At 34.7% G+C, this 15856-nt stretch overlaps 2 protein-coding genes and 1 non-coding gene across 3 annotated transcripts; 1 reads left to right on the top strand and 2 right to left on the bottom strand.

The window, feature by feature from the left end:
- TRNAS-AGA (transfer RNA serine (anticodon AGA)) lies at window positions 1-82 on the bottom strand. The gene has a single exon. It is a non-coding gene; the product is annotated as a tRNA-Ser (tRNA).
- A 979-nt stretch (window positions 83-1061) lies between these two features.
- On the top strand, window positions 1062-9374 carry LOC102602969 (3-isopropylmalate dehydratase large subunit-like). Its single transcript, XM_006356009.2, has 15 exons — window positions 1062-1267; window positions 1736-1870; window positions 1958-2128; window positions 3001-3153; window positions 3264-3332; window positions 3431-3547; window positions 4087-4161; window positions 4304-4381; window positions 4460-4555; window positions 4728-4777; window positions 5779-5833; window positions 6104-6235; window positions 7481-7528; window positions 7628-7786; window positions 9095-9374. The coding sequence occupies exons 1-15, from the start codon at window positions 1217-1219 to the stop codon at window positions 9233-9235; spliced, it is 1530 nt and encodes a 509-aa protein (XP_006356071.1). The 5' UTR covers window positions 1062-1216; the 3' UTR covers window positions 9236-9374.
- A 725-nt stretch (window positions 9375-10099) lies between these two features.
- LOC102592369 (uncharacterized) lies at window positions 10100-11885 on the bottom strand. Its single transcript, XM_006356055.2, has 2 exons — window positions 11434-11885; window positions 10100-11168 (listed from the first exon to the last, which is right to left on the bottom strand). Exons 1-2 carry the CDS (start codon window positions 11818-11820, stop codon window positions 10107-10109), a joined length of 1449 nt encoding a protein of 482 aa, XP_006356117.1. The 5' UTR covers window positions 11821-11885; the 3' UTR covers window positions 10100-10106.
- Between the last annotated feature and the right edge of the window lie 3971 nt (window positions 11886-15856).

Genomic DNA, 15856 nt, shown 5'->3' with positions numbered 1-15856 from the left:
CGTGGTCGGCAGGATTCGAACCTGCGCGGGCAAAGCCCACATGATTTCTAGTCATGCCCGATAACCACTCCGGCACGACCACTTGATGTTTAAAAGCTTCCTGAAAATACTACACATGTAACTTATGAATAATATACAATTTTATTATACACGTGGCATCTCCTAGTTTCATGGTGCATAAAATATTTCTTGCTCACATGAGATTCAAGGAAGGGTTACACCTAAAAGGATGCGAGGTAGACAACCTTCCCTAATATAAGCATTAGTGATTGCTTTAATGGTTTGAACTCGTGATCTAAAGTCACACAAAGACAATAGAAAAAAAAATATTACTATTAAAAAGATAGAAATTAACAATGAATAAATTATGTAACCAAATAACAAAGTCTGTCGCTAATTAGCTACGAATAGTTTCAATTACTTTATAGTAATTTTAATTAGAGGTAGTAGCCAATGAATTGGACCTCTTATTATGTGGTTTTCAAAAAAAGTTAGGTAGGTTATAATTGAAAAGCAACAAGTGTGTTATGTTCTATAATTCTATTCAAAAGATTGATTAATTAAAAGGCTTTGAAATGCATTACAAACATTTTAATGTGCTTGTATGAGTGCTAGCAATAATACATATTCTGTTGTTTTCTTGCATCATATTTAACAGATCCAAATTTATAAATTGACTATGAACTACTGATATGCAGTAATCAAATCATTACACATAGTTCAAACATAAATTAAGTAATTGTTTTTTCTTGTACAAAAATTTCATGTGTTGAAAAGCTTCCACTATTATGAATAACAATTTTGTATAAACTAATTTACGGAAAGATGTTACGGTAAACAATTTTTTTTTTTTTACAATCTTGTCAAACCTCTTAAAAGTATTTTCCATCAATTTTATTACTTCTTATATAGTTTTAAATGTTGAAATTTTATTTTAAAATCTTTGAAAAGTCTATTATTTGTATATATATAAATTGAGACGAGAGTAATTAACAAAAACAAATTTGAACCTTAATTTTTTATAAATATAAAAATACAGAGTGCTTGGGATGTTGCTTCCACACGATTCACTATTTTTTGTGAACAAATCTTGTGGGACCTTATCATTCATAGCTCGACCATTTTTACCTTCATCAGCCGCCATTTATTTGGGCTATAACTTCTTCTTCTTCTTCTCGTCGACCCCTTAAGATTTAGCAGAACAAATCTGTCAGCAATGGCGGCGTCTTCAGCTATAGCTTCAAGTTCTACAGCTTTCATCAATAAGGTTTGTGTGTGTTTAAATGATTGAATAAAGATGCCTCTTTGATGCAAAATCAAGTTTTTTTTTCTCATTATGACTGAATTTACGCCGACCCTTTTGCTGATATGCTCTTATTTGCTGCAAAAATCAAGATTTTTCCCCTTATTGAGGAGATTTGTGCTGACCCTTTTGTTGATTTTCTCTCAATTGCTTCAAAAATCAAGCGTTTCCCATTTTGAGTGAATTTACGCTGACCCTTTTGCTGATTTTCTCATATTTGCTGCAAAAATCAAGATTTCTTCCGTTATGAGTGAATTTGCACTGACCCTTTTACTGTTTTTCTCATATTTGCTGAAAAGTCAAGATTTTTTTTCCCGTTTTGAAGAAAATTGTGCTGACTCTTTGGCGGATTTTCTCTTATTTACTGCAAAAATCAAGTTTTCTTCAGTGTTTTGAGGAGATTTGTGCTGACCCTTTTGCTGTTTTGTACAGAAAGATGTGGGTCTATCTGCTTTCTCTTCACAATCTTCATTTTCGGTTCAAACTGCTCGGAAAAGGATATCCAAGAAAATTGTTTCTGTGATGACACCACAGCAGACTGAAAGAAAACCTGCCACAACTGGATCAGTATGCATTTCTGATTGGATTTTGTGCTCTTAATTGCAAAAAAAAAAAATTGACTTTTTTATCATGGGTTTTTTTGATTGTTGTTAGGTAAAGACTGGGATGACTATGACTGAGAAGATATTAGCTAAGGCTTCAGATAAGCCTGATGTGAGCCCTGGTGATAATGTCTGGGTGAATGTTGATGTTCTGATGACTCATGATGTTTGTGGCCCTGGCTCTATTGGAATTTTCAAGAAAGAGTTTGGACAGAATGCTAAGGTATATATGCTGCCAGTAGAGTAACTTTTTTAGTGCAAATTGATTGTCTTGCTCTTTTGGTTGAGTAATTTTGATTTTGCTTGGAGTACTTGAAGACTGATTCTTAGCTAGCGTTTGGCCATAGATATAGTTGAAACTTGAAAAAAAGATTTTTTGAAGTTTTGTTGAAAGATAGTTTTTGGAACTTGAAGTTGTGTTTGGACATGCATTTTCTTTTTAAGTGCAAATTAATTGTCTTGCAATTTTGGCAGTGTAAATTTGATCTTGCTTCGAGTACTTGAAAACTGATTCTTAGCTAGTCTTTGGTCATAGATTTAGTTGAAACTTGAAAAAGAAAAAGAGTCTTTATTATCAAAAAGAAAAAGAGTCTTTGAAGTTTTGTTGAAAAATAGTTTTTGGAACTTGAAGTTGTGTTTGGACATGCATTGCACTTTGAAAAAAATTGAAGTTTTGTGAGTGGAGGTGAAATTTCACCCAAAAACTCGTCTGGGTTAGTTTTTGGAACATGAAATTCTTCAAAAACTGGCTGAATTTCATGGACAAACAATGTTGAATCATTATTTTTTTTAAAAACAATCTACTCCTGAAATCTATGACCAAACGGGAGCTATTTGTTTGTTACTTTTCTTCGTTACCTGGTTATGTAGTAGCTATATGTGCTGATTGAAATTTCTTTAGTTCTCTGGTGGTCCGGTAATGGTGTTATTAAATGTGGAAATATGAACTAAAGACTGTTTCTCACGCTCACTCTTATTTTGTTGATTAGATGCTGAACTAAAGACTATGTTTCTCAAGCTCGCGCTTATTTTGTTGATTAGATGCATTTATTCGGATTATATATCTAATGGATGTTTCCTTATTTCAATACATAGGTCTGGGATCGTGAAAAGCTTGTCATTATACCTGACCATTACATATTCACAACTGACGAACGAGCAAACCGTAACGTGGATATCTTGAGGGATTTCTGCAATGAACAAAATATTAAGTACTTCTATGACATTAAAGATTTGGGGAACTTCCGCGTATGGCTATATCCCTCTAAGAATACCTTATTATGTGCTCTGCTGAAGCTTTTACTTTGTTTGTCTGCTCATAGCAAATGAAAAAAACTATATGTGTGATAACTATACAGGCTAATCCTGATTACAAGGGTGTCTGCCATGTTGCTCTTGCACAAGAAGGTCACTGCAGACCTGGAGAGGTGAATGAATAATCTTTGCCAAGATCCACACTGTCAAGACATTTTGATATGTATATGCATTTGCTTTAACTTTATGAAATCCTTATGTTTGTTGCCAGGTTTTGCTGGGTACAGACTCCCACACATGTACTGCTGGAGCTTTTGGGCAATTCGCCACTGGAATTGGCAATACTGATGCAGGTTTTGTGTTGGGTACTGGCAAGATTCTGCTCAAGGTATGCAATTCTTGTCTTTATGGGATACAGTTCTGGATTCACAGTTATGTTGTTTGATTTTATTGCTAATATGAAATTCCTAATTATATATCCCGAGAAGTTTTATCTACATTTTCTACTGTTGCATAGAGGCGTAACTCACTCTTTTTTTTTGGTGTCCCTTACCAAAGAATTAACCTTTTTTTAGATAATAGATGACAGAGCTAAGCTAAAGACTTACAATAGTAAATTATAAGCTCATAAGGCATGTCACTGAGCTTGTTCTCCTTTGCATCTCACAAGATGAATGAGAACAAGTAACCATAGCATTCTTCTTAAATGCGTTTCAATGCATTTAAAAGGAGGAAAAACAATATGCAGCAAAAATTGTATTAAAGAAACATGATGTAGACTTCATCATTTTCTATTTGAAGATTGAAGAGTGAACAAGAATTGACAGTCACACGTGTCTCTTCGACATTTTGTATTTTTCGTAGTTAAATAACTTCTCTTTCTGCAAATGTATATCATCTACGAAATTTAATATTTGTATGATGCAGGTGCCTCCAACTTTGAGATTTGTAATGGATGGTGAAATGCCTGATTACTTGCTTGCTAAGGACTTAATTTTGCAAGTAAGTTTTGCTAGATGCTCTATTCTTCATTTTTGTGTGTTGTTATGATTTGTTATGTCTGTTATTCTGTTTCTCTACAATGTTGTTGGATTGATAAGAATCCAAAGTTCAAATTCTTGTCCTTTACTTTTAAAAATTGCAGATTATTGGTGAAATTTCAGTGGCTGGTGCTACTTACAAAGCAATGGAGTTTGTTGGCACGACAGTTGAAAGCTTGACTGTAAGTTTTTTTTGACATTGTTGATGGGATTAACGAGGTTGGATCCTCAAGTAATTGTGGATCTTATTGTTTTAATAGATGGAAGAAAGAATGACATTATGCAACATGGTTGTTGAAGCTGGTGGAAAGAATGGTGTCATCCCAGCTGATAAAACGACATATGACTACCTTGAGGTAAGTGGGGAAGCTGGGGACTCAATTTCACCTCTTTAAACTTTTCCACCTCCCTTGTGAGGTTAATTTCATCTGAGACATGCTGCCAAAAAGACCTTATAAGTTTATATTCAGGGTGACTGAATAAAGAACCGCTATTCAGCTAATGAATTTTTATTTTCTGCTGTCACAGGGAAGGACTTCTGTGCCCTATGAACCTGTTTATAGTGATGAAGGAGCCAGGTAATGAACGCTAGAGACCATTGTAGCAATGTCACCAATTGATTCCATATTATTCTAGTGTGCAGTTGTCTCGTCTCAGATTGAATTGCTAATTCCTTTGTTGGTACATATTTGCTTTATTGTTACTTTGAGCACTCCATATGTGGCCAAAATTAGGTGGTTATAACTGATCATTCATCAAGGTATCAGATAAAAACTAAATTTCCAAAAGTGTTTGTTTTTAAAAGGTATATGAGATGAGATCAAATAGAATAGACCAAAGTTTTCTAAAGATATCAGTATATGTTCAAGTCCAAGAACAAGGTTGAAAGAAGTGGGAAATTAGTTGATGAGACAAATTTGTTCTACTATAAGCTTTGTAGAAATAATTTCCACATATCCTGGAGAATGCGGTGACACATTTTGCCAAAACTAAATGCCTTTCTTGCCATCATTTTCTTGTACTGAAAAATAATTGTCAATATCAGAAAATATTATTAGAGTGCAATTATTAGCTATTAGAAAATATTATTAGAGTGCAATTGTTCTGAGGCTCATTATGTGACTCAATAATGGAATATTTTGTTCATTTAGATGAATTTTTTGTGCTTCACTGCTTCCTGCTTGTAGTGAATTCTTAACTGATGAACATTGGGAGATTGTTTGCTTAAAGGATTGCAATTTTGTCCAGCAAAGTGTTTTAGTGGCCGTGGAACATTTGTATTTGGATAGAGCTAACAGCAGAAGGGTCTGAGATTGGTTTCTTTTCAAGATCTTTTGGATATAGAAGTCTTTTAGTAAAGCAATAGCCTCCTTTCATGAAATCGACTTTTTCTATATCCACCCAGATTATAGGGTTTTATTTATTTGATGCAACTCTTTCATAAGGTTGTGCACTTGTAGTCATCTTCCATATAACCTTCTTCTCTTCTCGTCTCACGAAAAGAGTATATTAGGTTATCATTTGTGAGTTCAAATTGCCATGTCTTCAACATTAACACGTCGTTTTTTTGTATACCCAGATATCTTAAGGAGTACAGATTCGATGTTTCCAAGTTGGAGCCCTTAGTGGCTAAGGTTGGTTATGTTTTAGCCTTCTTTCTTCGGGGATTCATCAATGGTATTAACACTGTTTAGTTGTGTGGGTGTAACTCATACGGCGGAAAAAATTGAACTTCAAATTTTATATTATCAAACGACCAAGAATGCTAGTACAACTGTCTTTGCAGATATTTAAGCTATTCTCTTATTGTTTAATATTCTGGTTTTATTTTCTCTGGGATGGATTTCTACTCATTCTAAGTACTACCTGTTCCAAATGTTCTAAACCTTCTGTACCTCCTGCAGCCTCATTCTCCTGATAATCGTGCTTTGGCAAGAGAATGCAAAGATGTCAAAATCGACAGAGTATATATTGGATCTTGTACTGGTGGAAAGACAGAGGACTTTATGGCTGCTGCAAAAGTTTTTCTAGCTTCCGTAAGATTTTACTCCAATAAACCAATAATTACTCATTTTAACGATCTTTATATCAATTTAGACTACATCGGTGTTATGTGGACTTTGCTATGAGTGTGGGATGCAATTTCTTTTTGACAGGGGGATGTTTAGTTTCTAAAATTTAATCCTGAAGGAACCGTATGTAGTAGCCATATCCTTGTTATGCTCATTTGATGAGTACATCAAGGCGGTTGAAAGGTCTTCACTATGTGGGATTTATAGCCATTAATAAAAATGTTTCTTATAATAGTATTCACAATTAGTGGCCTATACTGCTTCTAGATGACTGCAGTATGCTATAAATTATGACCAACAGTCTTGAATAATGTTTTGTTTCCATTCGGGAGAAACTGGAAAATTATATTGATGCATGTTGTAATCAGTCAATTGTTTAGTAATATCTCACAGTTTTACCTGTTTTCTCTATGACCTATGATCTCTCTCAATCAATGTTGACTTAACTAAGAACAAAATACAGTAGGTCAATGTAGCCAATATCAACTAGGCGTGATTAAGACTTAAATGTTGTATTTAAATTAGGTTTTCTGTTTGTGAGGAGTCCTGTTGTCTTGGTTAGAGACTTTTATGGCCATGTAGGCATAAATGGGCAAGACAACTTTTTAGTAGTTGAATGAAATTGGCTTGAATAGAGTGGAACGAATATGGAGGATTAATATAACCAATTGCATCTAGTTTGGAATCGAGGCTTAGATGTTTGATTGATTGATTTTACACCTTCACCATTTATCCACTTTGTCGTCTGCATTGACTCAATAGTTGAGGCGCATGATGTAATGTCGATTTCCACATTAGGCCACTTGTCTTTTCTGCAAGTCTATGTTCTCTTCTGTAGATTTGTTCTTGTCCTATATTGGCTGATTACTATAGATGTGTGCAATGATGCTTCACCATGTTTCACAATTATCTCATGCTATTATGCTTAATTTCTCGCTTTTTATGGCAATTTTTCCTTGTTCATTTTTGCTCCCACTCCTGCAGGGAGAGGAAATACTTACTCATTTTTCATGATTAAAGTCTTTATTCATCTCATGTTTTCCATGCAATATCTTCCCTTATGTTCTTCACATTGATTCTAAGTGTTCCATGTTTTATTTCCCTTTTGATAACTTAATAAGTGGAAGGTACAAGTGCTATGATCTACTTCCAATTAATCAGGATATGTTAGATATTTCAGGTTTAAACGAATAACCATGTCTTATGCAGGGAAAGAAGGTAAAGGTTCCCACTTTCCTTGTTCCTGCTACCCAAAAGGTTCGTAATCTTATTTTTTATCCTAGGATTATGTTGGTATCTTAGCTGCGATATCATTGCAGAAGTACCATATGATGTAAATATTTGAAACTGTTTCAGGTATGGATGGATGTATATAGCCTCCCAGTTCCAGGATCAGGTGGGAAAACATGTTCCCAGATTTTTGAGGAGGCAGGTTGCGATACACCTGCAAGTCCTAGTTGTGGTGCTTGTTTGGGTGGCCCTAAAGACACTTATGCACGCATGAATGAAGCTCAGGTAAGTTGTTGGTTGTTTTAAATGAGTTGTTAAGTTGCCATTAATATGCTAGGGGCATTTGGCTTTGACTATACATCATTGGGTTGTTTGTAACAAATAGGATATTTCATAGTGAAATTTTCCTTGAGCAGGAATAACTTAGTTCAATCTTATACCACGTAGTTGAATATTTATTTGGTTCACCACACATTGGACACCTCACAAGCTGGAAAGCATTGCTAGTTTATAGTAGTGACATCGTTTAACATGGCATGAATTCAAACTATTTATTGCTTTACCCTCCTTCCAGATTATTGACCTGGCTTTAGGGAAGGACTTACATATAGCATCCGTAACCGGAAGTGTACAATGCTGTCCCTTAGATCTGTTTGGTGCATTGTTGGTTGATTATTCTTTGCGTGTTGTAGTCATGTGTTGGGAGGTTGTTATCGGATTAGTAAATTTTTGTAGCGTTTTCCATGTTTATTCTTTTTGGTTTTTGTTTCCTTTTCCATTCTCGGTTTCTTACTGAATGCTTAAGCCTTAACATCCACACATTTCTTATAGAAATTTGCTTGCCATGTTCGTTCTCCTTTGGCGGGATCTAGAACCTAGGTTCTCCAGATGCAAAAACCTTTCTGTCCATGATGATTTATTTTTTTACTTGAGAGCTTTTTTCAAACCCGATATAGTGAGCAGATATCATCATTTCATTTTGGTCATTCTGGTTTTGGAGTGCCATAAAACAGATATTCAACGTGAATCTAACCTTTCTGTCCAAGACAATTATTTAGCTTTGAGGTTTTCTTTAATCTAAATATAGTGGGCAAATATTATCACTGTCACTTTTACATTTCTGGTTTGGGACTCATAAAAGAGATTACCGCAGATATCATCATCCATTGTTTCTTTTACCTACCTAAACTATCACTCCCTTGTATTAGAACACACCTCAATACTGGCTTGGCCAAATATTGTTCCCACTCGACAACCGGCATGTGTAGACCAACTCAGCATTGAGGTGTGTTTTAATACAAAAAGAGTGATAGTTTAGACAAGGTAAATGGAACAATGGATAGTTGATGTATGAAACTCACGAAAATATCATAGTCTAGGTGTGTTTTTGAGAGAATTCAACCTTGAAATAAACATAACCGTAAAGGGAATAGGGGACAATCACGGAATAAGCAACATACCAACACTATCTGAATTTTGCATAAATTACCTTTCTATTTTCCGAGTTCAGGCAGCCTTAAAATTGTTGGAAGGAGTCAAACTTGTCATGGCAATGTAGGTCGTTACCTGACTCTATGAATGATTGTCTTGCAGGTCTGTGTATCAACCACGAATAGGAACTTCCCTGGTCGAATGGGACACAAGGAAGGCCAAATTTATCTTGCATCCCCGTATACAGCTGCAGCATCAGCATTGACCGGTTATGTCACTGATCCCCGAGAGTTTTTGCAGTGAAGTTCCTCGTTTTAGGAGTTTGGATTATGTTGTACACTAACAGATGAGTGAATCTTAAGCTTTTAATGCTTATTTATTCCTGAAAAGGGCAATGAATGCTCTTCTGCAATAAAATGAGAACTCCTAATTTCTGTCTTCATTGTTTGTATGCTTAGAGTCTTTTTTTTTTTTTACCCTTCCCTAGGAGCTCCCACCCCTTTTGCTCTCCCTTGGTGACTCGAACTCACAACCTTCGGGTTGGAAGTGAGGGGTGCTAACCATCCGAGCAACACCCTCTCGTCGAGTCTTTATGTTTAAAAGCATTGAAATTAGAAATTTGTTTCTGGAAATAATTACTCCTTTTTTGTCTTTCTTCCTTGAAGTAGTCATAGCAAGAGAAGTTTCAGATTCCACCGGTGAAACTCTATGATGATATTCTAGAATTTCACCGTTCGTGCTTGAAAGACTATTTTTCAATTACAGGCGCTGAAAAGTAGCTATTTGTGAATTTCACTACTTTGCTAGTTGACCACTTGTGATCACAGTACACAACAGGAAAGGAGATGAGTGCCACTCGAGGGTGTGACTTGGTGGTCAGTGAAGAGGAAAAGACAAGAAAATATTGGGTCCCACAAATGATGGAAATAAAGAAATCATAACAAACATAAAAATGAACATTTTTTTTCCAAGAGAAGACATTACCAATCACAAATTGACAGTAATGTACATAATTTTGAGAAGTTTAGCTAAAATAAAATAAAATAGAATAATAATTACAATATTGTAAATAAAAAATAATAATAAAAAGAGAGACCTAAACAACAAGACCCCCTAATTCCTCAATATTCTTCTTCTTGCAATTGGGCCTTACAAATCTAATGGTCTTGGGTTTTCAAAACCATGATCTGCTAGCAGTTGATGGGCTTCTATACTTTTTGTTATTAACACTTTTCCTTTTGGGCTTCCCACACATACATTGGCATTCATAGCCACAAATATTACCAAAGCAAGAAAACAAGCTACTCCCTCCACTAGAATGCCTTCTAGTGTGACGTCCGGTCGAATGGTAGCTACTCGATCCTGTCCCTCGGTTTTGTATCGGAGGGATCTCGTTCCTCCACCTCTCGAGCTTCGACTTGAGTCCCTCAGTGCTCTCGTCGATGCTCCAACCCTCCAACACTGAACTCCTCTTGTCATCCAATGGATATCCCCTTTCAGCTAAAGCAGCAGCCACTACAGATGCTGAAGGCCCAATTTCTGATTCAGTCAATGGGCCTTTTGGGCCTCCAAACTCATTTCCATAAATCTTCATAATGGGCTTTGTAACAGACTGTTCATCAATTGCTTTAGTTGTTGGTGGGTCAGAGCCAGGCCCTTTTCCATTTATGGGCTCATCTTTGGGCCCAATTTCCAATTCAATAAGTTTGATTTTGGACTTGGGCTTTTCATAAATATATGACCCTTTGCTTACAATTGAATCACTTAAAACAGAACTTGCCTTAATTTTTTTATTTTCTAATTTTGATTTCTCATTTATTAGCTCAGCTCCATTTATAACAGAACTTGCTTTTCCCTTTTTTTTCATCATATGAATTGGAGGTTCAAATGAAATACTAAGTATTGAACTCTCTTTTTCATGATCTTTACCCTTTGTTTTTGAAGGAATTGCAACTATTGAACTATTATTACCTATGGAAATGTCATCCAACGCCATACGCTCGCTACGTTCGCTCTTTATTCTACGTAATATAGGTTTTGAAACATCAACATTGTTGTTGTTCTGTTTGATCTCGTTGCTATGTGGAGGGTGTGAGTTTCGATCTTCCATCAAATCGCGATATGCAACTGCTGACGTGCTCATTTGTCTATACAATGGCATACTTCTCATTGAGCTATCGAGTAAAGATACACCAATATTCAATATACCTTGAGGACGCCCTGATGGACGACGAACCTACATACATATGTAACATTTATATAAATAATAAATAATAATGTCAATTAACATAAGGTAAAATTAATTATTGGCCAAAAACTATATATAGACTCATTAATTAATCACCATATCCTCAATTTCATTTATTTATAAACATTATAACTGCATAACTCTTACCAACCTTCTAAAGCCAAAAATAAATCGGAAGCCTAACTTTTATTTTTTATTTTTGAAATCCAAAATTATTTCTTCCTTTTAATGAAAAAGCTTTATATGAACAAACCTGAAGTGCAATAAAACGCATTCCATGATGGTGAGTACGTAGATGAGTTCGAATCGGAGGGATTAGGTTTCCGACAAGGACACGAACCGTTCCAACGAGAGTGTCACGGAACCAATGGACGGAATAAATCTCAATGTGGACGGCGGAATTGTCATGGCGGAGGAATTCATCGTCCACACGAAAAACAAACTTGTCATTCCACGTGGGGTTATGGCCACCTTCAACGTCAACACCCGTGGCAAGTTTCCGCGTAGGATGGACCCATGCGGCTGCGTAGGTCTTCATTTTCTTGGACATGGGTTCCAAGTCCTGCGCGGAAATGATGTTTATTTCCAAGAGTTGGAACGGTTTCAAGGACGTTCCCATGTTCTTGGAAATCGGTGGCATTTTTCACAATGTTATTATCGTGATGAACGTGATCGTTGTTATGATCGTGGTGGTGGAATGAGGAAGTTTTGTTCGTCGTCCAGAGAATGGACGACGATGGAAAAGTTCGGGGTCAATGTGCTGGAGACCCCGAATGAAATTGGGGGTTAGAGAAGGAGGTGATTTTTGGGGAAAAAAAAACATTTAAGATCGTAGTATATATGCATTTGGAGGATTTTTTATAAAATTATTGTTTAAATGTTGTTAGGTCAAAAAGTCATTCACTATGGACCTTATTTTTAGGCAAGAATTTAGATATATACGTGGAATTTTTATTAAAATACTTAGTGGATGTTTGGATATAAGAATTGTAATTTTTTAATTTATAAAAAAAATAATGTTTGTTGTCAAGTTGAAAAAAATATTTGGAAATTAGAGTTGTGCTCGGACATAAATACAAATTGAAGTTATTTTTGAATTTTTGTAAGTGAGTTGGAGTGAAAATTATGGTTGTTTTTTTTCCGAAATATTATAACAATTCTACGTACAAATAATTTTTCGAATGGGCCGTAGTACAATATTTTTGTTTGATTTGTTATGAAAGGGTCATTTGATTGCAAGCGAGTTATTCGTGTATACTAGAAATGCTTTCTCTTGGCTATAAGCTTCGTAAAACTGCACCAATCTACGAGAAGTTGATAGATGAGTAGGCTTCCCCTTTCAATTCATGGAATGTGAACTGGGACATGATGAGAGTTTTTGTGTCTCGATAGGAAAGATAGCATGCATCACATATCATCATACATAGCTTATTAGCTATAGTATAGCCACATAAGAAACATAAAGCATATAATACTTTTCTCCATTAATTGTCATGCATCAAATAGTTATCTCTCATCTCTCAAAGTAGGCGAGCTTCGAGCTTGGAAGATCGAAAAAAGCGATAACGTGAACTCCTAGAGCTGCAAAACAAAAGAACTAGTATTTATATTTTGTACTTTTTAATTAGTTGCTTTGTATAAAAAGTGAACACGTCAAGAACGATGTTTGATAACAATCTCACATAAATAACATATATTACTTTATATAAGTTAAAAAATGAAATAATTAATAGTACATAATTTAATAATACATTAATATACCCTATTATTACGTGTATTGAGAAATGAGAAATGAACATGGTCAAGAAAATTATTAAACTATTAAGAGATAAATAAATTCGATTTTCTCATATCTATATATAGGTACACAATGGAAAATATGTAGAATCACAAATCCTCAAATGGTCGTTCGACTTTAGTTTTCGAAATGACAGCACTTGATTTATTTTTATTTTTTACCTTATTTCAGCCTAACAAAGCTTACACTATTTTTTCGCAGTTACACACATAACATGCCATTGACAATAATTCTACAATACATAACGTTATAACTTTGCAAGATGATCCTAAGTAATCGTTATTGTTTATTGTTCAAATACAATTTGAAGGTATGCCTCAATCTATGCATTTCCATTCTTTTCTTTCCATGATAAAACATTGCATTCTAAAATCTTTATATATATGAGAGGGTTACTATTTTTTTTATTTTTTTTATGTTTCCATAATTAATCATGGTTTTTTCTAAACATATAGGAGTAATTGATTCATCTTTGTATTTTCATATGATGTTAGTACTCACAGTATTCTTTACCAAGAAAAAAAAGTACTCACAAAATTATTTTACAACAAAAAATATATGAAGATAGAGTTGTTAGTTAAGGTATGATCTCTTATATTCCTCAATGAGCTTGTTTTTATATATTTACATCGTGTAATTTTCTAGCGAAGGGTGTCAACATGGATAGGTTCGTCAGGACATGTCCATCGACCTCTAGTAACTACTAGTATTAGTCAAAATATTGACGTTTTAGAATAACATGAAGCATTTATTGTATTTTACTTTTGAATTTCTTCTTATTTCTCGAACTTGGATTGTTAATTAAGTGAGACGTTTAAGACGATAAACTATAGTCCATAGACAAATATCATTTAAAAACACTCATTATCTTTTGTTTTGAACACTTTAGGATCTCCATAGAAGTATATAGCAAGTCAAGATTTCTGAATTAATCTCAAGCAAACAGCCAAAGTTACAAATATGCTGCTGAGAAGCTCATCAACTCCTGTTTCACAAACCATTTTGGTAGAAAGTAAAAAAAGTGACTTTGATAATACCTCTGCAGATCACAAAAATGTTGGCAAAGTCTCATTTCACTCTGCAAGCCATTTGTGTTCTTTCTCATGCAACTCTTCATCTGATCATCAATTAAGCCCCAGAAAATCCAACAATAATCTTGGTCGAAAAACTCCCCGGAGAGTTCAATCTGAAGGGAACTTAAAAGCGTTTGTGTCAAAATGTGATCTTGATGATGTTTATAGAAAAGGGTTAGTGTCAAAATGTGATCTTGATGAAGTTTGGTTGGTGTCAGAATCTGATCTTGATGAAGTTTATAGAAAAGGGCTGGTGTCAAAATGTGATCTTGATGAAGTTTGGTTGGTCTCAAAATGTGATCTTGATGAAGTTTATAGGAAAGGGCTGGTGTCAAAATGTGATCTTGATGAAGTTTATAAGAAAGGGTTGGTGTCAAAATGTGATCTTGATGAAGTTTATAAGAAAGGGTTGGTGTCAAAATGTGATCTTGATGAAGTTTATAAGAAAGGGTTGGTGTCAAAATGTGATCTTGATGAAGTTTATAAGAAAGGGTTGGTGTCAAAATGTGATCTTGATGAAGTTTATAAGAAAGGGTTGGTGTCAAAATGTGATCTTGATGAAGTTTATAAGAAAGGGTTGGTGTCAAAATGTGATCTTGATGAAGTTTATAAGAAAGGGTTGGTGTCAAAATGTGATCTTGATGAAGTTTATAAGAAAGGGTTGGTGTCAAAATGTGATCTTGATGAAGTTTATAGATCAAAGGTACTACCAAGATCTTGTCACAACCAAGAGACTAACATAATATTGCAAACAGAACTATCATTTTCTGTTTATAATGATGAAGATTTTGAGGAGATGATTAATGATGGAAAATTGGTGAGGGCTGTTACTATAGGAAATGAGATAGAAGATTTAGTTGGTGATGATTTTAGTTTTGGGAAATGTATCATGGGTCTTATTAAGGAAGACGATGATAATGAAGATTGCGATGAGAAAGAAGATAAAGAATCTGAAGAAAGAAATGAACCAGTTTGTCCAATGTACCTTGCTGCTGGATATGGAATTGATGTTAGTGGCATGAATCATAGCGGTGACATAAAGTCTCTGACTATGGGTGGGCTGATGAGGGCGGGTAGTGGTGCTGACATTGTACCGTTAAATTTTGATGAAATTGGAGATGTTGAAGCACATTATAAGAGTTTGCTTGAAGAATATCCTTTCAACCCTTTGGTCTTGAGGAATTATGCTCAGCTTTTGCAGGTCAGTCTATTGACTATGTTGATCACCATGTCTTGAGGAGCATTTCTAATTCTCTTTGTATCTTGCAACGTCTTCATTGAGAGCTACTCCATGTTTCAATTTGTGTGAACCTGTTTGACTGGATACGAATTTCAAGAAAAAAAACATATATTGTGAACTTGTGGCCTTAAACATATCACAACGTTTGTGTGATCTTAGACATGTTTAACATATGGTCTTAATTATGCTCAGCTTTTGCAAGTCGCTCTATTGATTCTGTTTAGGGGTGTTCATGGTTTGGATAAAAACCGATCCAAGCCGAAAAACCAAACCAAACCGATTTAATTTGGGTTTTGGTTTGGTTTGGTTTTAGATTGTTAAGAACCGATAGTATTTGGTTTGGTTATGGTTTTGTTTGAAAAAAATCGAAGAAATAACCGAACCGAACCAACAAGTTATATACATAAATTTTATTATTATACATACATAATATATTATATTCATAAACAATTTTAAAGATTTTATATATGTTTCATCAAAATTTATTTATAATTTACTTATGAAAGAAAAAATGTCCAAGGTGAGAACATTTTTCTTATTGGTTTCATGTATATGAGTGTCTATG

This window comes from Solanum tuberosum, unplaced genomic scaffold (genome assembly GCF_000226075.1).
Source record: "Solanum tuberosum cultivar DM 1-3 516 R44 unplaced genomic scaffold, SolTub_3.0 scf00214, whole genome shotgun sequence".
NCBI classification, from domain to species: domain Eukaryota; kingdom Viridiplantae; phylum Streptophyta; class Magnoliopsida; order Solanales; family Solanaceae; genus Solanum; species Solanum tuberosum.
Note: the sequence above shows the minus strand (reverse complement) of the source record. Positions and strands in the feature narration are given on the sequence as shown.

Bases quoted from the DNA above. Each gene is read 5' to 3' on its own strand.
- LOC102602969 (XM_006356009.2), top strand. From the start codon at position 1,217: ATGGCGGCGTCTTCAGCTATAGCTTCAAGTTCTACAGCTTTCATCAAT. The intron at 1,871-1,957 runs GTATGCATTTCT...GATTGTTGTTAG, and splicing joins AACCTGCCACAACTGGATCA to GTAAAGACTGGGATGACTAT. The intron at 7,529-7,627 runs GTTCGTAATCTT...AAACTGTTTCAG, and splicing joins TTGTTCCTGCTACCCAAAAG to GTATGGATGGATGTATATAG.
- LOC102592369 (XM_006356055.2), bottom strand. From the start codon at position 11,820: ATGCCACCGATTTCCAAGAACATGGGAACGTCCTTGAAACCGTTCCAA. The intron at 11,169-11,433 runs GTTTGTTCATAT...ATATGTATGTAG, and splicing joins TGCGTTTTATTGCACTTCAG to GTTCGTCGTCCATCAGGGCG.